The 25587-nt window shown below is 37.1% G+C and overlaps 1 protein-coding gene across 2 annotated transcripts; it reads right to left on the reverse strand.

The window, feature by feature from the left end:
• Nucleotides 1-1911: 1911 nt before the first annotated feature.
• Nucleotides 1912-10535, reverse strand: LOC148874680 (RPM1-interacting protein 4-like). Of its 2 annotated transcripts, XM_088966333.1 has the most exons (5): nt 9861-10000; nt 9460-9528; nt 5481-6017; nt 2308-2499; nt 1912-2208 (listed from the first exon to the last, which is right to left on the reverse strand). In XM_088966333.1, the coding sequence occupies exons 3-5, from the start codon at nt 5877-5879 to the stop codon at nt 2176-2178; spliced, it is 624 nt and encodes a 207-aa protein (XP_088822459.1). In that variant the 5' UTR covers nt 5880-6017; nt 9460-9528; nt 9861-10000; the 3' UTR covers nt 1912-2175. The 2 variants fall into 2 exon arrangements, with proteins under 2 accessions (XP_088822459.1, XP_088822458.1); XM_088966332.1 differs by lacking the exon at nt 9460-9528 and having other exon boundaries at nt 9861-10535.
• Nucleotides 10536-25587: the final 15052 nt, after the last annotated feature.

Below are 25587 nucleotides of genomic sequence, written 5' to 3' on the forward strand. Positions count from 1 at the left end.
TCAACTCCTTAACAATGCTTCCGACTCTCATTGTCGCAACATCTCCATTCTCTTCCCTGATGGCTTTGAGCCCGCTAAGGCTAAGGTGCTATATGCTAGACCTAGATAGATTGTATTGGCATCATTGCTGTTTTAACCTAAAACATTTTAAGTTGATCAATTGTTCAATACAAATTGGCATACAAGTGCTATCTGAACTTGTGTATAGTTGAAACAGGAATACCTTAACAATGCATGTGCTGGAGGCTGTTTGTAGAAATGCCAGATTGACATTTCAGGTAGAAATAGCAATGGTACTAAAATTTTTAGCTTAAGTGACTGTCATAGATATGACGACACGGCAGATATCTCACCAATCAAACGTTTCAGGTAGAAACAAAAGTCCCAAACACAACCACGAGGTTAGTAGGTTGGTGGTAGTAAGCATTTATGACATGGAGAGCCCGCTCTTCTCCTCCTGAAAGGGAGGGATGCTGAGTGACCAACTGAATGCCACCCTTTCCCCTATTTTAGAAGACCCCAGATACCATTTTGCATCCTAATACGAAGCCTCGTTGCAATGGAACCATTTCAGACCTTGAAAATATTTTTGCCCCATTCTCTTTTCTGTAAATCACTTGCCCGGGTAAATGCACTTATCTGTACTGTACCCGGATAAGTGCATTTACCCATGTTCTTTTATTTCCCATGTAAATAAGGCAATGACAATCTTAGTCATAAAAATTCCATTATTAAAATGGACATTTTTGTTCCATCCAAGTATTGACAACTTTCCCCTAAATGGAAAAATCAATTTATCCACCTATGAGATTGGTGTCAAGAAAATAAGCTTTCACCGGTCCCCACATAAATCTGAAAAAATGAACATGGGTTTTTAGGTCAATGAGAATCAAAATCCCATTGACCAATTTTCCCCCCTCTCAAAATCCAAAAAAAGAACACCCCCTTTAGGGGAAATGACCTGAAAGGTCATGATAAGTTTGCTAACATATCATTGTTTCGAAGGGCAGCTCTTCCAATATCTTGTTCTCAAGGGCCGAACTTGTTAAACTTCCAAGGAAAAACGTCAGACAAGCATATAATGTTTGATTGTTTGTCTCATTTTTCTTTAGATAGACAAAACTACCATTGTATTTATTTTTCAAGTCTAGTTTCATTTTTGGAGAAATCATTATATCCCACAGACATAATGATTATTTAAAGAACAGGTTCTGTTTGAAAAACCAAATTATTGGAAGATGTGTGAAATAATCATCTTTTCCTTCTTTGAAAATTTTGCTTAAAAAACCAAATTATTTTCAAAGAACAGGTTCTGTTTATGAAACATTAGAACAGAAATGTTTTGGAAGAAGTGTGAACTTGATAGAGAGAGGTAGTAGCTAAAGTAAGGACAAATTTGTGTGTGAAAAAAGTACTAAGATGGAGGTTGTCTATCAAGTCCACAGATCTTCCAAAATTTGTATTGGGGTAAGGCCTTGTCAAGTTGAGTTGAATTGAGTTGTTGGGTCCCAACCTCAAGTTTCAAGAAGGAATCGCCACCTAACGAATAACGTTTATTATAATGGACTGTTTGTTTGGTGATCTTAATTATTTTTTCCACCCATAAATTGATAATAAATCAGCTTTAACTACTGAACAAAGTTCATAAACTAAAAACACCTTCAGCACCTGTATGTTATTCTGGGACATGAGTAAAAACAGGACAAGCATTAGAAAGATCTATTACCTGCTCAGCTGAGCTCATGCAATCATCAGGTTATCAGGTATATGCCCAGCTGAGCTCATGTAAGCATCAGGTATATAGAAAGTTTGATCTAAAAGATCACCCTCTTAATGTTAAAATTAGAGTAGAAAAAAAAAACATATATAACATAGGAAGTCAAGCAAAAGGACCAAGGACACATTGGAATATTGAAACGAAATAAATGAATATGGATCTGTATTTCTTTCATCAAAATATAAATAGGAAAATGGAAATTGGAGAGAATAATAAAGTAGAGAAGACAACCAAAGGAAAAATAGCAAAATGTTTTACACATCAAAACTTCATGTTTATTGTCACAGAAAGCACGAGAGTGAAAGAATGAACTCCTGAAGAGTAACTCTCTACAGACAGCCCTAGGAGCTATTTACAAGTCCCACACAAATTATATTTCATCTATAGACACAAAAACATCATTTTCGCCCCCCAAAGCAGCCACAACAACTCTGAAAACAGAGAATCAAATGTAGTAAGAAGGCATACAGAGATAAAAAGGCCAAAAAAGAAGAAAAAGAAGAGATATTGATGGGAACAGAGACACCTACCACATCACTGTAATTGTTGTTTTGCTTCTGACCATTGGTGTAAGATGATTCAGTTGGCATGACTGGTACCTTTGCTGCTCCGCTCTGCTTCTCTTCCCTCACTTTGTTGAAGATGTGAGTATAACCATCAGCTGATGCAGGGTTGTTCTCATCCCAATCACCAAATTTTGGTACAGCAGGACCTCTTTCAAACTGCCACATAAGAAATTACATTATACTCTCAAACAAAATTGATAGGAAGCATTTATTGTCTTCAAGATCACTGAGGCAAGAAAGACACAAACATAGTTTTCAAGGTGCCAAGGAGAGGCTAGACGATAGGGAGTGTCTTGTCACCTAGTCACCTAGTCACCTAGGCATCACCTAGGCGATGGAACTTTTTAAATAACAAAACATGAACCCTAGGGTAATTCCCTAGGTTCCATTCCAACCGGCAACTATCTATAATTAATAATTATCTATAATCTTCATAAAAAATGTATAAGCTTCATATTAAAACACAGAAAATCAATATTACTCGTGAGAAGAAAATGAACAGAGGGTGGGCCTTGGCGCAATGGTTGGGTTGCTCCACTGTGACCTGAATGACCAGGGTTCAAATCTTGGAAACAGCCTCTCTGTATGTGCAGGGGTAAGTCTACATACGTCTGTGCCCTCCCCAGATCCCACATTGGTGGGAACTTCGTGCTCTGGACTGCTCTTTTAGAAGAAAACGAACAAAAAAAAAAATTCACAAAATATAGGGGCTGACCCCCTGTTTTTCTCCTAGGAAAAAGAAAAGAAAAGAAAAGATGGTGAAGATGGTGAAAATAAAGAATGAATTGATTGGGCAAAATTTTAAGTTCCTCCTTGCTTATTGGTTCAAGTTCTCTAGTCTTTGGGGGTTCACAGCATTCAGCATATACCAACATGCGTGTTGATTGAACCCTACCAAATAAGAAATAAAAGAACCTATTATATAACCTACAAAATGCCTGTTTATTATTATAAACACAAAAACATAAAGAAAACAAGAATATTCATACATCATGTGCAAAATAGGTAGGTGATTAAGTAAGGCGCCTCCATTGACATCTTGTTGCCTAGACACCCACCTTGACAACTATGGATATGAAGTTACTAAACCAAACTAATCACCAATATAAGCTATGTCATTAAAGCAAGACCGAACTGAACACTGAACAGAAAAAGGGCTAAACAGGTCCAATAATCCACCAATAAGGATTGTCAGTGGACTTCAAAAGTCTCATACCCAATTTGACTTCCGATTCAATTATCCTGGATTTGGATGTTAGAGCTTACATATTACACACAGCAATTTCGGATAAAAAAAAAGGGCAGCCCAGTGCACGAGGCTCCTGCCAATGCAGGGTCTGGAGAGGGACAGATGTACGTAGCCTTATCCCTACACACACAGAAAGGCCGTTTCCAAGATTTGAACCCTGGTCACCCAGGTCACAATGGATTTATTTCCCTACACATACAGAGATGTGCGTAGCCTTATCCCTACACATCAGATAATAATAATAATTTTTGTCTCCCCACCAGAACCCATGTAAGAAAGACAAGTATGAAGCATGATGTATCGATGGATTTATTTCCCTTCAATCTAAAAATTTATTGAAAAATATAAAATATGAAATCATTTCTAAAGATAACTCTTTCTCACACTTATTTTTTGTTTCATATGATGACTATAATATTACAGATGTCTCCAAATTTTCTATAAAACTTCTCCATTTTCTATATTTTTATCTTTTTTTTTTTGTTTTTTTTAAACTGTAAGGAAAAGTATTTCATTCCAAAAAAAAACAAAAGTATAAGATTCCCCTTGTACAATGAGATTCTGTACAAAGGATAACACAGCTATCAAGATATGACTATACATCAGAAATTCCATTCTAAGACTTCACAATAATAAGTTTCCCATAAAAAAAGGTATTACACCTTTTTCCTTTAAATAATTTATGATTTACCAACCAAGAAAATATCATGCCCATCACCCTCTTAATAACCTCCTCTACTGGGCTCTCATCATTCCTTTCCTCCCATACTTCCCAGAAAACAACTGATGGAATAATACTCCATACCACTTTGCCAGCTTTACTCAGACCTTTTAGAACCCATGCATCTAGAAAACTCTTAATATCACCCAGGAAATACATCTCTACCCCAAATAATTCCAGCATTTTTGTCCATATCCTATAAGAGAAATCACAATGAAGCAACAAATGGTTTACTGATTCTTCACTTCTGCCACACATAATATATAACACAACTCACATCATCCACTTCAGTACCCGTCTCTAGTTAAAATTTTATTCTGGGGCGGGTTTTAGATTTTATATTTCATTTCCATCATCAATAAAAATAATTCTTGTTAATCACACTTCTTTTTCTTCAATATGATTAATATTATAGACATAATTAGTAGAATTTATTGGTGATAAATGAAAATCTCTTAAATACAATATTTAATGAGAGGATGGGAGTTAATGCCTCAAACATAGGACTTAATGAGAGACAATTGAATTAAGAAGTATTAGTTCAAATTATGTTTATCCTCACAATTAAATAGAGATCAAATTCAAAAGTAGGGGTATTTTAGTCAAGAAAAGTTCCAGAAATATCATACTTTTAATGGTAGTGTGTCTGTATGTATGTATATATATATATATATATATATATATATATATATATATATATATATATATATATATATATATATATATATATATATATATATATATATATATATATATATATATATATACATTTAGAACTAAAACTAATATGCATTAGCTCTAATATATTTAATAATTTATATTTATATACATTTATTATACATGTACAAGTTAAAAGTAATTTTTTAGTTTTTGTCATTTTAAGCACAATAAGGCAGGTGCAGATCCGAATCCAATCTGATTGCAGCCTTACCATCAATGACAGCCTATTGGTGAAACAAGCGAAGAGTTTCTTGTGCAAATTCACTTGTTATAATTAATAAAGAGCTGTTCTCACTGATAGAAAAGTAGTGAAACAAATGAAAAACAAATATTGCATTCACACCATACAGACCATGCATATATATGCAATGTATATATGTATATGCGTGTGACTTTATGTGCTTATGTATATGTGCTTCTTAGCTGATGGGATCAAGAAGAATTTACAGTTTCATCGCCTCGAGATCTAGGTCGCGATCTTCCAGGGGTCAAGGGAGCTAAACCATGCCCATGCTCAGATGAACCCTTTCTTTCCCAGGAAGGAGAAGCTACACCAGTTCTACCTGCAACTCTTGCCTGGTAATGAGGATGGAGTGGAGAGTGTTCAACACTCCGGTCAGGTGTACCAACTGGTCGACCAGGCTTTTTGGCAGTTTCACCAGAACTTACTCTACGACCTCCAGTGTCATGGCGTGCTGGAGAATCAGTTAGTCGCCTGAAATCAGCATCTTCCCTGCTTGATCGGTGCTCATGCTTCGGCCTTCCAGCTCCTGTCCCCTCCAGTTCAGCTCCTGTCCTGAAGGGAGGAGCTCGAACTGGTGGTGTAGGTATATTATCAGAAAACATATCTGGGTTCTCTTGAGGGTCATTTGGATTTATAATCTTCCCAGTACCTCTGCCTTTCCGTGCCCTCTCGAAGTAAGTTGTGTAAGGTACATTCTCTTCGCTTTCCCAATTACCAAATTTTGGTACATGTGAACGTTGCTGTCAAAAGATTGCAATCAGCATTGTTATTTCTACCAAGAGCCAGTAAAATGACTAATATCACCAGTATTTTAAAAATGAGAAGCATGTGCAAGGGGTTCCTAAAGCATGAAACACAAGGTGCAAATCTGAATGAAGCAAAGCAGCATTTCAGGGAAAAAATGATCAAAAGAGAATCTTAATACAAAAGAAAAATGCAAAACACATTCCAGTTTAGTTAGAGAATCTTATTATTAACATGAAGGTTGAAGTCATGTATGTTCAAGTCCTATTCCTACACAGGTTTAACTGTTAAAATTCTGAACACTATAGATACAATGTACAACATAGTAAATCACCCATTTGAATCAAATTCAGTGAGGGGCACTCCACCAAATGAGCCCTGCCACTTAACCAGTAAATGTGACATTCCAGTTTTATGATAGCACATTTTTCTACATTCTAGGGCCATTGCTTAGTGTAATTGTAAAATCTTGGGTTAAGTGTGAGATTGAAGGTTTGAGTCTGACAGCAGCCACTTTTTGCAGATAAAAAATAATACCAAAGGTCAGGTCTATCCAGTCCACCCCTCCCAAGACCCCAAATGGTTGGGACCTACATTACATATGGCCTTTTTCTTATATTTTATTATTTTTTAATTATGTATTAATGATAAAAGAAAATCTATGGAGAGAATTAAATCAATGTTCTTCCTATTCCTAAACCAATTTCAGAAATTTTGAGTGATAGGGATAATGGTATTTTTGGCTTTTTAAATTTATCTTCTAATTTGGTGGTGTTTTAGGAATAAGGTTAAGTTCCAATCTTCCAGAAATTTGAACTTACTATTTGCTTTAGGAATAAGGTTAATAATCCTATACTTTTTTTTTGAAAGGTGAAGTAAGGTATTGTATTAAATATCAACAGTATAAGGTTCTGCAAAAAGAGGCTGTACAAAAAGAACAAAATTAACTATATATTTTAGTAAATTCACTTCGGTAATTCCTGGTTTCTTTATAGTTAGTTTAGTAGGATTATTAATGAGCTATTAGAGCTGCTTAGGAGTTAAGAGTCCTCATCCGAGTGTCCAAATTGGAGTGCTTCTGGTGTTTTTCTTTCAAGTGCTTCTGGTGTGATCCATGCACATTAACATCAATGACACCCTACCAGTGAGGAAATTCAAAATTGTTACCTCTAACTGGAATTTGCATGCAACCTAGAAAGAAAAAGGCTGGTATACCAGTCCAGTTCATAATCCAGGGTTACAGCAAGAAAATAACCAAGACATATTCAAATGATTGACAAAATATAGACAAACTATAACTAGTTTTGTGAAGCAGGAAGGCCACTGTAAGCACACAAATTGCAAACAGGACCAAGGATAAGTATAGACTTGGGATGAGAGACCAGAATCAATTTGGATAAAGATAAAAGCAAGAAGTGAATCAAAGTGCTCACATGTTAATCCATCTGGAATGATAATGGCATCATACTGGTCAAATAGAGGAAAAAGAAAGAAAGAAAGAAAGAAATGCTAGGAACCTCATATTGAGGTCAAATTATCAGCTTCAAAATGTGCTATAGTTATCACAGCTATTCTTAGGCACAGGCAACAAGGCATCTATGGGGGCGCTTTTACATCATATTTTCTTTGCATATGTGTCCAGTGCCTTCTTAGGCAAGGGTAAACCAGCCACCCATCATATGCTGTATACCATGTTGTATTTTATTTGACCAATGATACATAAGATCATAGTGTAAACACTATTATGTTTTTCATTACATATCAGCTTCAATTAATACTTCCTTGCTCAGATTCAATTTTCTTTACTTTGCTCATTCACATGGATTCAATAACTTATTATGCTATTGATTTGTTCTTTGCTTATATGCTTGGGGTAATATTATATATTTAAATACATAATTTTAAATGTGTGTCTACTTTGCTGAATGGAATTGATTATATTGTATATGGTTAATAAGATTTACAATTAAAAGTGATACTGCCTCATGAAGTTGAAGATGTAATGTGTCCTCATATGGATCCTAAAAATTTTGTATTTTCAATACAAAATAATAAGAATTGGAAAAAAATGGAATTTATCAACATGCACTATACCAAATAAGCTATAGATCGTATTTGTCAAGAAAGCACCACCCATCCAGCACCTAGGTGGTTCCTTGCCTAAGCACTTAGGCAACAAGGCCATACCCTATTGCCTACTTTTGCATTGCCACTTTGACATATACATGTTAGAGTCAAAACCCACCAGATTCCTGAGCACTTCATGTTTTTTCCCTATTTTTTCTCCATGCAATATAAACATGTATAGGTTTTGCCATTTCTAACATGAATTATTTTTTTGATAAATGATGATAATTTTATTAGATCATAAATAGGTTTGAGATTGAAAGCTCATACAACCCCCGGAGAGGAATATTTCTAACATGAATTTTTTTGTAAGGCAATATTTTTTTTGTTAACAAATGTAAAAAAGAAAAAAAAAAATTGTTTTGTTAAACCCTTATATCCATTAGAATCTGTTTATCACATAAATTATTCAAGTACACTAAGGAACTCAAAATATAATAGCTTTAAAAAATCTAGAATCCAAAATGCAACAACAAAGTTAGAAACAAAAGGAACAGAAAGGTATAAAAGGTAATAATCATGTTTGGCACAGAAAAGAGGTGAGAAAGGAAAAAGGTTTTGAGGTCAATCTGAGCTTTTGAACAAGGACCAGGACATCAAACAGTAATTTCATTAAGAACATGAAAATCTGGTGCTTTTTCTTAGAAAGAGTCACATACATGACATTCAAATGGGATACGAGCACGGGGAACATATTCTTTCTGTAGTGAAAGTTACTTGGCCTGAATTTGAAAAACTATATAAAACAGGCATACATTGTCTTGCAAATAATGCTTGTGATAAAATGTGATATATTTAGAGGCATCTGCACTTCTGATCCTCAAGAATAACCTCGGGACATGTTAAATCATAATTAGTTTGATAATAACAGCACTGATTTGAATAATTGGAAACAGAAAAGTGAGAAATATTCAGAAAAAGAAACAGAGAAATCTCAATCTGAACATTCCAACTCCAGTCTCAAGACTAAATGGCCTGAAAACTCCAAAATAAGCCTTCAGCATTATCCCTGGATGAAAGCATAAATGTAGTAGTCTTGTTCCCAACCAAATCCTTTAACAAACATAAACTCATTTAGATACCACAACCCCAAACAGTAATCAGGAAGAAACACACAATCCACTCTCGCGAAATGTCCAGCCAAGCTTCAATACCAAGAATTTGGCAAAAACCAAATCCAACGGCTATAAATCAACACAATTCATTAAATCAACCCAAAACCTTCTTTGGCTCCTTCAAAGCCCCAAAAAAATTAAAAAAAAAAATCAGAACACACACACACACAGAATAGCAACAACCCAAGACACGTACCAAGCCATAAATCTAAACTCCATTCACCGTGAAATAATATCAAACCCAGTTGCCCAATTTCCTTCTCCCCTGTCAAAACACATAAAGAATGAGCAAGTACCATCTAAATTCCAAACCCCCAAACCAGGCAACCAATACGAACAATAGAAGCCCGATTACATTAACCTCACTGCCTCACAAAACGAGCCCTACAAAGAATGAGAATATCCAGCATATCCAAGCAAACCAAACTTAAAAACATAACTCCTATTCTTACCAAAAACAAAAATAAGAGAAAGAAGGAAGCAACAGAATCCAATTCAATAATCAAATTCCATCATTGCCAGTAATCAAAACCCAGGAAACCCACATTAAGAAACCTCAATTACAGATAAAAAAGATAAACAAAAAGTAAAACTCACCGCCATTTTTTCTTCAGAAAGCTTTGAATAAAGCCCAGAAATGGCAGACAAAGAATTCTTCAATAGTATTCAAACTTCCTCCTCGACTACCCTCCTAATACCAGCCGAAAAATTCAGAAATACCCAGCTTCTTCACCAATTCCCACGAAGATCCATAGAAAAAGAGAGCCAAAACCAGTCACCCATTGACCGGCACCACCGGTATTGTTTGACCTTTCAGACTTCTCCCTCCGTCTGTCAACTATGTTTCAAAATTTCCTATCGACATTTATTAAAAAAAATCGTCTCAACAAAACCCGCAAATGTACTCTACATTTCCCCTGTATTAGTATTTACTCTCTCTCTCCGCTGTTCAGCGTTGACTGTAAAAACGTCTGGTATACGGTTGGTGCAGTTAATGGCGGCTCACTATCAAAACTGATTTTTTTTTCTTTTTATTATTTATTTCTGTTCCTTCCTCCGACATTTTGAGTCAAAACTACCCCCCATATGGCGATAAAATTGCAATAGCTACCCTTACATAAAGGAAGAAAAGTTCTCTTTTAAAAAACTTGCTTTCATGTTGGGTAATCTCCATTGAAGAAAGATGTTCATTTAAAGTTACAAAACAAACAGAGAAATTACAATTTTAGCAAGTCTTCTTGATTGCATGTAGATATTTCAACGAACACCTTCACTGAAAAAAGAGAATTGCCAACATCATTAGCCATTTTATTCTAGCTGAGTCATAAATGTTTGCTAAAGTTAAGCCCAAAGTTGCTAGTCCACAAGTTACATTTCAAAGCTCTGATTGCTACCAGACACTCAAGTCCCACATATATCTTTTAAGGCCCATTCCTCCCAAAGTTGCAGATTGCCATGGCTCCACTTTGGCTGCAACACCTCCCCATTCACACAATCACACACAAATCACAATCCTCCAAAGAAGCCTCCAGTACTCATTGGGCCTTACCTAAAGTCTAATTCTGATACTCAGAACTTATCTGAAAGGCAAATTTGATTCTACCTTTTCAGCCACCAAGTTTACTGCAGTATAGCTGTGAATCAGTTTTGACTTCCTGCATTAAACTATAGCTTCTTACCTTTGACTCTAGAGTTTGGGTTATTAAAAATTTAATTCCTAAAGCAAACTAGCATGCTCTAGCAAATGAGAAGATGGTTGACATTTCAAGACTTCAATGTCAATTACAGCAAGGTTAATACTCATCCACTTCTGTCTGCATCTTTCTGAAATCATCAAAGTAGGAAGTGGGTTTTTTATGCATTTGGCCCTACAACTTGTAGGCTACAAGGTATTGATGGCAGACTTTATTACCCTCCTACTACCTTATGCACCCTCATATTTATTTATTGGGCAATTGGAATTCATGTGGAATGGAATCATGTTATTATAGTTCGGTTGCTGATTTGGGACCATCCAATTTGTGATAAAAATGTCACATCTACAATGAAGCAGGACAAAGCCTTCTTTCTGATCATAAAAGTTAGTTTTGGCCTATTAATTAGGAGGTTGCCCCAATTATCAAAAATGGGTTGCACGGTTGCACTTGGAAATAAGTGTGAATGTAAATATGTAGCGTAAAATGGTCTATATAATTTGTTAAGTTGGGTTAGTTTTGTACAGAAAAATTTATCTTTTTATCAAATAAACTTTTAGTTTCAATGGATGCAAACACGAATTTCAATAAAGCATATGCATTTATTTTATCAAAAGTCACTTGAATGCAAATTTAATTCTTTTTTATTTATATACTTTTACATCTTATTATCAATATAAATATGCATTGAAAAATGTGTTTTTTGTCATTTGTCAATGCATAACTGTACTTGCTAAATACTGGCAAAAGTGAACCAAAGTGCAAATTTACCCTGCACCAAGATTTACACTCATTTTGCATCATTTGCAAATGCATCCTTAGTTTTCCATGACATTTGTACACATGGAAATGGCAAGACTAGAAATAAATTTGTTTATTCAAATCCTAAATTAATTCCATTTTTAATTTTGTTAACCCATTTTAGGTGAATTTATGCATTTAAATATTAAGAAATCCTAAAATTAAATTGACATTGTTTGATGTGATTTATGCATTTCCCTAGGTTTCTTTTTCTTGTGACGTTATATATTTCTCTCATTAATATCAAATCTGTGGGGAAATGAAAGGGAGATATAGAGATAAGCTATAAAATATTTTATTTTTGCTTCAACGGAATTAAGACTTTTTTGATAAGAAGAATGAAAGAAATTATATCAATTTGGCAAGTAAGGAATAGATAAACAATTTATCAAAAGTCGATCCATCATCCCAAACCTCTATTGGTTTTGGTTTGTTTTTCTCCCTAAGATTTTGGTTTGGGGCTTCAAGAATCATGATTTACATGGGGTCCGATTGCCTAAAGAAACAGGCTCAACCTTCTTCACTTGGTAAAGGATTTATTGAGATGGCAAGGCCAATGATGTCTAAATGCTACATTGCTTGATTTCCCCCCTTAACAGAAAGGTGTTGAAAATTATGTAGTTTCCCAATCCACATCCTTTCAAATAAACATTCTTGACTTTGGAGGTAGCCAAAATGCCAAACCATCTCTTCACATGATAAAATAAACTAAAAGAAAGGATGATTTCACATGATAGACTTAGGGTCCATTTGGTTCATAGTTGGAATCAGAAATAAAATCCTCCAGAATCAGAATCAGAGTGGTCCATTCCCATAATCTGTTTGGGTCAGGCAGGAATAGGAACAAGAATTGAAATCAGCAGGAATGGGATTTCATTCCCAAGGGAGGGGCAGGGAATGGCCATTCCTTCAAATGGGGATTCCAGCAGAAAATGAGAATGAGATTCCGATTCCGCCCAACCAAACAGTTAGAATTAGAATAGCCCATTCCGATTCTGGTTCCAGACCCTTATTCCTGCGAACCAAACAGAGACTTAATTCTTTTGGAATGCAATGCAATTATTTTATAAATGTTTGAACTTTGAAGGTTAAGGTTCTATAAGAAAGTCAAAGTAAATATTTTGATGTAAGTTAAAGCCTCTAATGAAAAATCAATAGTAAGTGCAATGAGAACAGATCTGAATGCATATACTTTGACCCAAGATATAGCCTAGCTAGAATGGAATGGCAGAACAGAAATTGAAGGATATGTAACACAATAAATTGGAATAATCACTGACAACGATGCCAATGATGCTGATGATGATCAAAATGACAATTGGCTAAGTGGACAAAATCTTTGTAGGAAAGCATAAATGCCTTGTGATTCAAACCTGTCTAGTAGCTGATCCTATTCTCTTGCTTGAAGAAATATATAAACACAGCTAATCACAAAAAGACAGAAGTTAAGCAAGGTTTCTATGTTATTTATACATCGAATTTGTCTAATAATGATGATGATGACCTCTTGAAAGGAAGTATTTTGTCAATTGGGAAGGCAAGAAGTTAGTAAATTGATTAATTATGTGATTATATATAATTAGTAAACCAATCTTTGTTTCCTTCTCTGTATAATTTTATTCAAATTGACCTACTATCATCTTCAGCATCAATATTACAGGCTATCCAATGATAGGTCCAGAATCAAACTGTTTTTTGTTTATGATTTGATTTGGTCAGAAACAGTTTGCCAGAAGAACAAGAGAATGAACATGCTTCTCACCTTAAGAGCATGTCTGTATACAAATGGCTGTAATAACTGTTTCATATCCAACCCTTATGACTAAATCCTATTTTAAAATAACCTAATCATGTTTATATGTACTTTGTGTTTATGGTGCACACAGGAACAGAATTGTGAAACTACCTAACCATTTGATTGGCCCTGAGATCAACTTCTCAGATCAAACATGATCAGATGGGTCTGATTGAGTCGTTCTAAGTCTTAAATTTGTCCATAATAAATTTAATAATTTAATAATGAATTTGTTTATACTTAATGTTTCCTTGATGAACCGAAACTGGATTAGACCAATAAACAAGAAAGCTAACCATGCGACAGGCATGTTTGGGACCAAATTGAATTTTTTTATATGGAATGGAGGAATCCATATTGAGTTTTTTTTTTTTTTTTTTTGGCACTTTCCATGCTTGATCATTAAGAAAAATATTGGCATTTTGTCAAACCAAGATTATTAAAACTAATAAATCCTTAATTAACAATAATCAATGACCACGATGAGAGCTTGTTTGGCAGTGTCGAACTGAAGATTTAGTTAGGCTGGTTCGGTTGCTTTGAAGCACTCCGAATTAACTATTAAAAGAGGCTGAAGAAGGGCCAGATCTTTAAAATGACCACTGATAGACGATATGGGCTCTCCGGAATTTTCACCAAATATAACTTTAAGCCGTCTATGTTGGGTCCACCTTGGAAAGCCAGAATGCCAGATTAGCCCTCCCAAATGGGCACTGATGAGGCATCAGTTTGTAACTGGTTGGTGGAAGCATAAATGAAATCAGCCCAAGTAATTGAAGGGCCGTTGGACTATTGAAAGGAAAACGTTTTAGTTGTTCAGCGGGTTGTATAACCAATGATAAGGTTCTATGTCAGTATTTAAATACATGAAACCCGCATTTTTATAGTGAGGCCCATGAATTTATTATTGACATGAAACCTCATCATTGATTCCACAGTCCACTGAACCACTAAAGCATTTAGCTAATCCAAATTTTATGGAAACAGCTGAAATGGCTGGATTAAAAAAGCTTATTGTTTTGTTTTTTAAGCTGTGTTTGGTTTGAAAGAAAAACTCATTATTTCCTTACCTTTTCTTTCAAACCAAACACAGTCTGAATAAGTTTTAAGGATGCTAGCTCCTTCATGGCTAAAGTTGAAGTTGGATACTTCTTATTTTTTTTTTTTTAACTCCTTAAATATTTTTTATTTAATTATTTTATCATAGCAGACAAAACAATAAGTCATTCAGTTCAGCAACTCCAGCCATTATCAAACAACCCCAAAGACCATGTTCTTAATTTGTTTATTGAGAGATTCTTCACCAAACAAAGCCCAATATAATTTGTGCAAATTGGGCTATCTGCCCTGTTTGTGTATGGAGACGTCCCAACTCCTTATACCTGTATTTTTATACATGTAGACTTTGTCTATTGTTAGTCTGCAAATAAACCGGGTCTCACGTAAAAATATTATCTATGGGGACAGAGAGCGATAATCCCATGTCTAGAATCGGTCCATTCAGTCAAAATCTATGTTCACACTTTATACTAATTCAAAGCTTGTTCAACAAACAAATTCAAAGGAAAAGAAGGAAAAACTTCTAATCCATTTTAGGGATACCTTTTCTTTTCACCAACTTTATGGATATGACCTGTTTGGATCTACCTTTATGAGTACGAAAATGCCACTTTGATGAGAATGAGATCCTAAAATTCCAACTTCTTTACACTTGTTTCAGATGTCTCAAGCTGTAAAGAAGAAAAAGTTTTGATTAGAATATATTAGGGCACCTCACATGAAGGACTGCTTTTCTGTTGTCATAGTGGAATCTGGTATTTGCCATCCCTTATTCCTATCACTACTATGGCTCATGGTTGTGATGGGGTGCTCCATAGTCCCTAGGTGGATAGTGAAGGCTGTCCTTCGGCTAAAGCCCTAAGATTGAGACTTCTATCATTCAACAGTTTTTATGTATTCTTAGCAGTATACTTTCATCACCTTTATGCTATGTTTGGTTCAAAGGAAAAGGTAGGGAAAGACAAGGTAACCAATACAAGGTTCGTAAAAATTTCCCTATCTTTCCCTTCATTTTTCTATATTTTCCTTCAAACCAAATATAACCTTAGGGTTGTTAATGGGTCGGGTCCGGGCTAGGTCAGGATAGATCAAAACCCTATCCGATTTGTATGTAGGGTTGTAGGTCAGATTGCCTGATTTGAAGAATTACAACTACATTGAGTTTAAGTTAGGGCTCTGGTCCATTGAAAATTTAACAATTTCCCATCTCAACCTGGCCCAAGTTGTGCATCTATTTATAAGCATGTCAAGTTTCATTGATAAGATTCAATCTTGTCCAACACTTATAGACATCTTATATGTAGGTACCATTTGTCATGTCTTTTTAGAAAAATTTTCCCTAGCTCAGATTGTTAAAAGACACACTGAAATTTTACGTTATGTTTGGTTTGAAGGAAAGACTAGGGAAAGGAAGGGAAATGTAGGGAAACCTATACAAGATCAAGACATTTCCTTCAAACCAAACATAGCCTTAGAGTCTTGTCTCTAAAGATCAAGACATTTGGTAAATATCTTGGTATACCAAGGTCTATCAGGCTATTAAATGAAAGATTTTAAACTAGCACAAAAAGACAAGAAGCTTCATTTTAACCATTTTGGGCTTCTGCAAACCTTCTGAGGCGCAAGTCTCTCTACCTGAAAAATTTATCGAAGATTTTCCAAATAAGCCCAAAATTATTATAAGTAAACCATGTTAGAGGTATCTTTACCATGTGTTGTCTATGCATACACAATTGGTTCAGATCTCAATCGGGCCAAAATAGGTAAAACAACTCCCAACCCAATTATAATCACAACTTAAGATTGAGACTCTATCAAGGTGGGGGTCTATTAGGTTGATTGGGGCCATTGACAACCCCAGTTGCCCACCTGAAGAAGACACCACCACAACAACACAACTTGCCATAAATCTTAGAAGAAAGCCAAGCCAAACATACCAATCAAATATGGAAGTGTTCCTCAACTGTCTAGAAACCAAAATAGATGAAGAGGAAAGGGAGGATCTGGAGAGAGCAGTCACAGAGGAAGAAGTAAAGGCAGTCTTATTCCAAATGGCCCTAAAAAAAGCCCCTAGACAAGATGGACTTCCAAATTTCTTCTACCAGATTTTTGAAGGGATAGGAAATCCATCATATGGACGCCCAAAGATTGCAGAATAAGGGGGCAATTTTCAAAAATTTTTCTATCCCTTCAACTGGGAATCGAATTCCCTATTTAGAAAATCATATTTTCAATGATCATTTTTGAACCATAAACTGAATCAGATCTGAACCAAAAGGACTAGGAAGAGATAATACCTGATACAAAGAAATAATATCTCTTAATGGAGGTGTTCACGCCCAAGGAATGATCCAAAATCTGCTCCCACTGAAGATGGTGTAGTGTAGGGTGGAGCAGAATCAGCAGTGTTGTTCCAAAAGAACTTGATTCTTCTCAAGAATCACTTGGACGGCTTGTGAATACAACTCTCACCAATCTTTTCTCCAAAAGATTGGAATCAAGATCCAATCTTGATTTCTCCCAAGAACTAGAGATTGAACTGCTGTAGGTGGCGGCTGCAGGAAAGAGGCAGTAAGAGAGTATTTGTAGGGAGCAGAATTCTCTCTTCTGTGATTTCAGCTCTGAAGACAAGACTATCTGATGCTTGTGATTGTGTTTCTAAAGGCCGTCGCCCCTTCTTCCTTTTATAGACTTAAAGGGATCAGCTCCTAATCCCATTAGGAGTTGCTAATCCAAATCATATCTGGATTAGAAGTCCCTTTAAGATAAGGGATAATCCTTATCTTATCTGTAGATTAGATTAGCCATCTCCTAATCTAATTAGGAAGTTTCCAGATCTAAATCTTATTTAGATCTTGGACTCTCTAAGTGGATAGGGTGTGGGCCCAATCCAATCAACTGATCCATCTCAGAATTCGCCCCTTAAGTGACTAATCAAATTAGCCCAGTTCAAAATGGGCTTAAGGCCCATTTAAGGTTATGTATTCATTTAGCCTTCCAAACTGCTGCCTAGTTGGGCTTCCTTGTATGGCGTGGGACCCAAACATTGATTTACACATCAGCCACATGGGTTCAGCCCAACCTTTGTTACAAGGCCTGGCCGAATACACTGTTATGGACAGTGCACCCCCTGAAACCCATCAGATGGGCTCTATGGGCCCAACACTTACCCTAAGTGGTCCCTGGGCCAAGCCACCTTGTAACACCCAGGGACTGTAGGTAGATGCAAGATTAGCCCATCATGTATTATCCTCAATGGTCTTACACTTAACCTCTCAGCCCATAATGATCATACACTGCCCGACAAGAGAGGACCTCTCCCTCGGCTGCAAGGAACAATGTTGCACTCTCTCTTGTATAGATCCTAGGAAATAAAACCTTTTGCAAATCATTTCAAAACCATAATATATATACTTTTATATCTCATATAAAATATATTTTGCAAAACAAATCTCAACGATTGAAATCGGCTACTGGCAGTCTTGGTTTCCATCAGTGAGAGTGCATCCCCGATCATTACTTTTGTCCGACAAAGGGGTTGATCCTGTCACTATGATCACTCACTCAGATGAATTCTCAGACTATCCCAACATACCCAGGTTTTGACCCCCGCTAAAGATCTCATTGATTGGTACATCAAAGACAGCCCAATCCGGCACCTAGTGCAGTATCATAATCGAGTCTAGGGGTCGGGTGTAACTTTCCTGTTTTGCCCATCAATCTCCAAGGTCCAGGGTAATACTGGAAATCTGGTCCAGTTCAAATATTCAATTAATCTCACACTGTATGTGCTTAGGGTCTCACCCCGGTAGCTGAGACAAGCCACTCCAACCGATTTGGTGGCACCACAGTGTCAGCCTTGTCAGGATAGGTCTCCCCAGACCGACCCACTGACTGTGAACATTCTAAACTAACATGAGTCTCATTAAGTGTCCAGTTTAAGTGTATTACACAGAAACATACCAAGGGAACATGAATCAAATATGCACTTTTATTCATTTACAATAAATTCATAAAGTACATCATCTTGATTGAAGCTAAGGGCATACAAAACTGTCTAACAATTTCTTCTTCCAGAAATTTTGGGACATTGTTGGTCCGGATGTGATGAATGTAGTGAGGCAATTTTTTGAAAGGGGTCACCTTCTAAAAGAGCTGAATAGCACCTTCATTGCTCTAATTCCGAAAGTGAAAACTCCGAAGTTTCCAACACAATGTGTATAAAATAATTTCAAAAATTCTAGTAAACAGGATGAAACCGTTGTTAAAAAAATTAATTGGTAAGCATCATAGTGTTTTTACTCTAGGAAGATTCATTCAAGATAATATTTTGGTGGCCCATGAAGTTATAAATTATATGAAAAAAAATAAAAGGCAAAAAGAAGTGGATGGCTGTGAAGCTAGACATGAGTAAAGCTTATGATAGGGTGGAATGGACTTTTCTAAAACAAGTACTCTAATGCTTAGAGTTTGGAAAGAAATGAATAAATTGGATAATGGAGCGTGTTACCACTATTTCCTATAGAATTCTGGTGAATGGAACCCCTTGTGATTCTTTCAAACCTGAAAAGGGGATTAAAATAGGGTGACCCCCTATCCCCGCGAATTTGACATCAATCTGCGGGCAGGATTCAGTCCACCCCTAGAAATCCTAACACTGAACTATAAAAACCCCTATTTAGTATATCGTATGAGTTCAAAATCCAATACATATCCATAACCCTGCATCCAATCTCATGGCGAAAATATAGGCATAAAATGGACGGGTGATATTCAAGTTGAACTATTTCATTTTTTCTTTCTGTCCCTTTTGGCTGTGTTTTGTTGCAATACAATTTTCTTTTTGCACTATTACAAATGACAAATGCATGGGAGTGCAAATTCTGGTTTAATTTTTGTTTTAGATTTTACTTTATTTAGGTCTTGTTTTACTTCATTTGTACTGCAATTAAACAAAAATAAGGTATATTTTGAAACAAAAATGAACTAGAATTTGTATTTAAATTATTTACACTGCTATAATTTTGCATCAATACAAATAAATTTGCATTGCAACCAAATACAGCCCTCAAGGATTCAAAACTTTGCTTTTGTTACAAATCACATCAAAACGAATTAGGGAAGGCAGATAATTTTCAAAGGATGCAATAATAACTGCATCCATTTAGGTTGTGTTTGCTTTAAAGGAAAAAACAAGGAAAGAAGGAAAAGATAAAAAAATCTTTATAAACCTTGGATAGGTTTATTTACCCTTCCCTTCCTTTTCTACCTTTTCCTTCGAACCAAACACAGCCTTAACGTTTCTTCCAACAAAATCAGAACCAGCACAAATACGAGTACACTCGGGGTCTAACTAGTGGACACCGACATGGTGGAAAGGGGCATCAAAATTAATGTGTGGGGTGTGACAACTGGATCCCACAACCCAGATTACGAAAGTTGGTGACCCCCACCCCAACTGCATGCCTTTTCTGCTGTGAAGAAAGGGACAGTATTGGCTCTTGGATTTAAGGGAGTAGGACTCGGGTCAGATGTTCAATACTTCAGGGAATCAAGATCCGAGTCAAGACCCATCTTTGCATGGGTCCCACCAAGTGGACCTACACGGCTACAATCGTAGCCATTTGATTTATGCAGCAAAACCACCATGTTTTCAAATTGAGATGCCTTTTCAGTAAATTCCCATGGCTGGTCCCAGCAAACGCAAATGGGTTTAATTTCTTCTCTTCCTTCATACCTAATTGAAGAAATAATATTATCATAGGTAAATCATATATTACTATTTTGTTCTTTGGGGTTGTAATAAAGATTCTTATATGATTGTATAAATTTTTTAAATTTCCAAATTATCTTCTTTTTCAAGAATTTTCTGAAAGGAATATTAAGGCTCATTTTAGTGTTTTTTTTTATTTCTATTTATTATTGGTTTAGTTGATATTAATTGCTTGTTGTATTTGTTACAATTCCAAATTTTCATAGAAGTTGCTTGGTTTTTTATTGCATTTTCCATTTTACAGAAACTTCTCAAATGGGTAGTTTGATAAATTAAATTTTCAGTTGAGGGGAATCTATTGCAAAGGAAAGTTGGAGGAGGGGGTAATTGCCACTACCCCAAAAGTACAGACTGTACAGTGTGGTAATCTGTAATTTACCTTACCTGACCACCAGATGATTGGACCGGTGATCCAGTAACCTAATGACCCATCCGGGTCCCAGTTAATTGACAGTTTTTAAGGTCAGAACAAATTAATCACCTAATTAGATCCGAATCTGACAACATTGTAATACGCATACCCAAGATAAGCAAATGTAATTGAGAAGAAACTTGAATTTAAACAAGAAACAAAGTCCTCTAATCAAAGTTGTAGTCCAATCTAACCTAGATGTTTTCTCTAATCTTGATAAAGGTAATGCTTCCTTATTTTGTTTCTTGCTTGGCTCATTAGTTGGTATGAGAAAATCTCATATATGAGCCAATGTAAACTAATCTTGTTTGGTTGCTTGGTTCTATCAAGCATCAAATCATCTTTTAGAAACATCACTAAAAAAAACAATTCAAAAAAAATTAAAATTTCTCAAATTAGGGTTTGCCAATAAATTATCAAAAGCAATCAATTGTCTCCTCCAAACTTTTTTTTTTGTATTTGTTAGCAAAAATAAATGAGAAAATGACCGTTTAATTCAGGGTCATAATTTTTAGGCTCAAAATACAGTTAAGGTAGATGCTAACTCAGAATTGATGCTAATTCACGAACAGGCATTAGTGTATAGAATGGGAATATTTAATGTACATCGAGAAAATCTCCCATACTTATATATTGTCATTCATGTGGAGATATTGTTAATGTGCCACTATTGTGTCATGTGAATAGGGGTGGGTAGAAAATCCAAATTCTACATTCATAACAAGGGCATAATTGTAAATTCAACATCTCCATGACAGGATAATTAATGGAAGGATTTGCATATAAATCAAGACAAGTATCCGAAGCATAGGGGAGGTTTATATATTCTTTTAGAAAAGTGAAGGTTTAAATATGTTTTCAATTCTTCTTTTTTTTATTATTATTAAAGGCAGACTTTGCTCAATACAAGTCAACCAGCAAACCAGACGCCACAAAAAGGAAAATGGGGAAGAAAGCAAATTTCATCACAATAAATGCAGTCAAAGTCTTTGTTCACACCACACGCTAATTCAAAGTCCCTCCATGCCCGATAAGACAAAACAAAACGAATCGAAGATGATTATTTGTTCATCTTTTCAATTCATCTTAAACTTCCATTTTATTTCCCATTAGTGTATCCTTTAGCCATCTTATGATCTGTTTGGATGTATTTTCATGTAGGGATATCTGACCATCCATCATCAACTATTTGCCAACCACTACCACTTGTTTCCAATTTTCCTTCTTTGAAGGCAATTCTGGCTATAAAAAGGGCTCATATATTGAGGTAAATGTACATACTTAATCTCTAAATTTTCCCTCTTGCTTGGTCCGATCCCTCATATTTTTTTACTAATTTGACCTTTGAAGTTTACTTCCCCGGGATAAATCCTAGGGTCTCTAATGTCTTCTTTCTCTCAACAAGTTGGACCCGTCGGCTTCGAATACCAAAAATTATATTGTTGCCCTTGACTCTGTATTTGGTAGCAACAATTGGCGTCTATGGGAAACGTCTTCAAGTCCTTCCCCTAAGAAAAACAAACATGAACTAATCAACTGAGTATTTCCAAAATGGCTGACAAGCAAGACACCATTCCTAATGCTCAGAATTTAGTCAGATCGACCAGCTTGAGCTGGTCCTGAACAGGCTGGACAACCTGTCCAAGCAATTGAACAAAATAGGGCATCCAACAAGAGGTCACCCACAAGGTGGCTGCCCTGTCATAAGACACGAGCAACATGGCGGGCGATCCACCCATACCCCGTTAAGCCAACGCTTGGGTGGTTCGGAGGGGGCCGACCCCTCAGAATCCAACAACAACAACCAATGGGCAAGCAAGCCTCGTTTCAAAACCCCTCGGCTTCCTAGTTGAAGGTGCAACCCGATGGGGTCCCACACTGAGCGCAAGTACCACAAATCATCGCGTGATGACCAACCGGAACGACGGTGAGCTCTCGTGCCACTACAGTCCTCCTAGAGGGGAGGGGGGAGATAGTGTCGTTCCACTTCCCCTCCAGTTTCTGACCTTCATGACCTCCTCAACGATCACCGTGCCTACAAGGCCAAGGAAGTGCCAAATCCGATCACTATGGGAATAGGGTCGGCCCATCCTGCATGAGAGAGAACCAGGACCAAACCGAGGCGATGATGCCTTACATTGACTAGTGCCTCAGAGATATCCAAGCACAAATTAGTGCCATTCAAGATCAGATTTGGTAAGTAAAAGGAGGGTCGAGGTAACACCCCCGCCCATGCCTCATTCACCTAGATGGAGGCCTTCGAGGATTCCTTCCTCTTCGAGCCCTTCTCGCCGAATTTCAAAGCCCCAACACTGGAGACCTATGATGGGAGTACAAACCCCAAGGACCACCTTGAAAGCATCCGGGCCCTCATGATTCTACATGGGTATTCCGACGCCCTCATGTGTTGAACCTTCTAAGCCACATTCAAGGGAGCAACACATTAATGGTTCTCGACACTACCTCCACACTCCATCAATTCTTGGGAATAGTTCGTAAACCTCTTCCTAGATCACTTTGTGAGAACACTATGGTGTCAAAAAACCGTAATCTCCCTGATGTCCATCAAGCAAAAGCGTAGGAAGAGCCTTCAGGCATACATGAAGAGGTTCAACGAAAGAACTCGAGGTCAAGGACATCAACCCCTCGATCTCCATGCATGCAGCCATTAGTGGCCTCCGACTAGGGCTCCTCGGCCGGTCCATTTCCAAGACTCCACCCAAGACTAAAGCTAAGTTCTTGAAGAAAATGTCTAGAAGTACATCGCTGCTAAGAAGGTTGAAGTCAACAAATGCCTCCAAGACCTGAAAGCAAGCTGTAGTGATAAGAAAAGGAAGGAAAGGGATGGCCGTAGAGACCGCCCACCAAAAAGGGTGATGAGAATAAGCCACCAACCCCTTCCTTTAGCAAGTACACGCCACTAAACTCCTCCCAAATGCACATACTAATGCAAGTAGGGAAGGAGGATTTCATGAATTAGCCAGCCAAGTTGAAGAGGAACCTAAGAAGGGGGAACCCCAAGAAGTACTGAGATTGAGTCCCTCATCTGCCACGGGCACATGAAAGATTACGTTGAAGGCGATACCTCGGTGTCATCATCGTAACAGCCACAAATTGGGCCCCATACCCATCGCCCCCTAGTCGAAGTCATTGAAGTCATAGCTAGGGGCTCAGCCTCAGGGAAAGCATCTACCTTGCCTTGAAAAGCATACACCCGGTAGTATAACATTCAGGGCCAAGCACCAAAGAGGCTGAGGTCGGAGGACCTCATCTTCTTCTCAAATGATGACCTACATGGGGTTTTTGTGCCCCACGATGACACACCAGTGGTGTCAATGATCACCACTAACTATATGGTGAAAAGGATCCTCATAGACAACAGCTCCTCAAACGACATCTTGTTCCATTGACATGTTGCTCGTTGGGTTTTCTGGAGAAACAATTAGACTTGAAGGGAAGATAACCCTACCAGTCATTATAGGCACCGAACCTCAGTACGTCTTTCGAATGAATGAGTTCTTGGTCATGAAGATAGGCTCACCTTTCAACACCATCATAGGGAGGCCGACCCTTCACACACTCAAGGCGGTCATCTCATCTTACCACATCACCATAATGTTCCCCACAGAACGCGATGTAGGAGCAGTCAAGGGAAACTAGCAAGCTACCAGATAATGCTACATTGTGGCGCTAAAATGCAAGAACAAGGAATCCCTACCACTAGAGGGGCTTGACCTTAGGGTCGAACCATCAAGTCGAGGACCTCATCTTGATTCCCCTAGACAAGGCTGAGCCTGAGAAAATGGTACAAGTCGGGTCTCGCCTCCCTCAATACACACTTTCTAAACCAGTAAACTTCATCAAAGCTAATATCGTCGTTGCTGATATGCCAAGAATTGATCCCTCGATCATTACTCATAGACTGAGTGTGGACCCAAGCTATAGGCTTGTTCGACAAAAGAAAGGGAACTTTGAACCGGAGTGCTAGAAAACTATCGAAAATGAGGTAGGCAAGCTACTCGGTGCCAACTTCATAAGAGAGGTGCACTACCCTAAATGGTTATCAAGCATTTTCATGGTTAAAAAAGATAATGGAAAATCACACATATGAATTGACTTCACAGGTCTCAACAAGGCTTGTCCCAAAGACATCTTTCCTTTGCCATGGATTGATCACCTCATCGATGCCACTATAGGGTATGAGCTACTAAGGTTCATGAATGCCTTCTCCAACTATAACTAGATAAAGATGCATCCAGCCGACAAGGAGAAGACAACATTCATCACCAAGCACAACACCTACTTCTACAAGGTAATGCCTTTTGGACTGAAGAACACTAGGGTCACTTTTGGTGAACAGGATTTTCAAAGAGCAAATGGGGAGGAACGTCAAGGACATGGATGTTAAGAACCTTAGGGCTAGCCAACACATCTTGGACCTCAGCGATAAGGTTTTTAAAACGGACCCGGAGACTGAACCGGTCAGGGGTCCAGTTCTTGGATCAAATGGTCCAACCGTTCGAACCGAATAGTCGGCCTGTTCTAACAAAAAAATTAAAAAAATAAAAAATAGTCAAAACCATTCAAATGGTTAACCACCCAGGTCAGTGATTTGCTGACCAAAACCAGTAGTTTTGGGGACATTTCCGATTTTGGGGAAAAACGGAACTAGTCTTAACCAGTTCCCAATTTTTTTGGTCCAACTGTCCAGTCTAGTCTGACTTTGAAAACCATGCTCGGCGAGACATTTGAGGCACTAAGGAAGTACAACATGAAGTTGAACCCCACCA

This window comes from Nelumbo lutea, chromosome 1 (assembly GCF_056320005.1).
Source record: "Nelumbo lutea isolate HS-2025 chromosome 1, American lotus-T2T, whole genome shotgun sequence".
NCBI lineage: Eukaryota > Viridiplantae > Streptophyta > Magnoliopsida > Proteales > Nelumbonaceae > Nelumbo > Nelumbo lutea.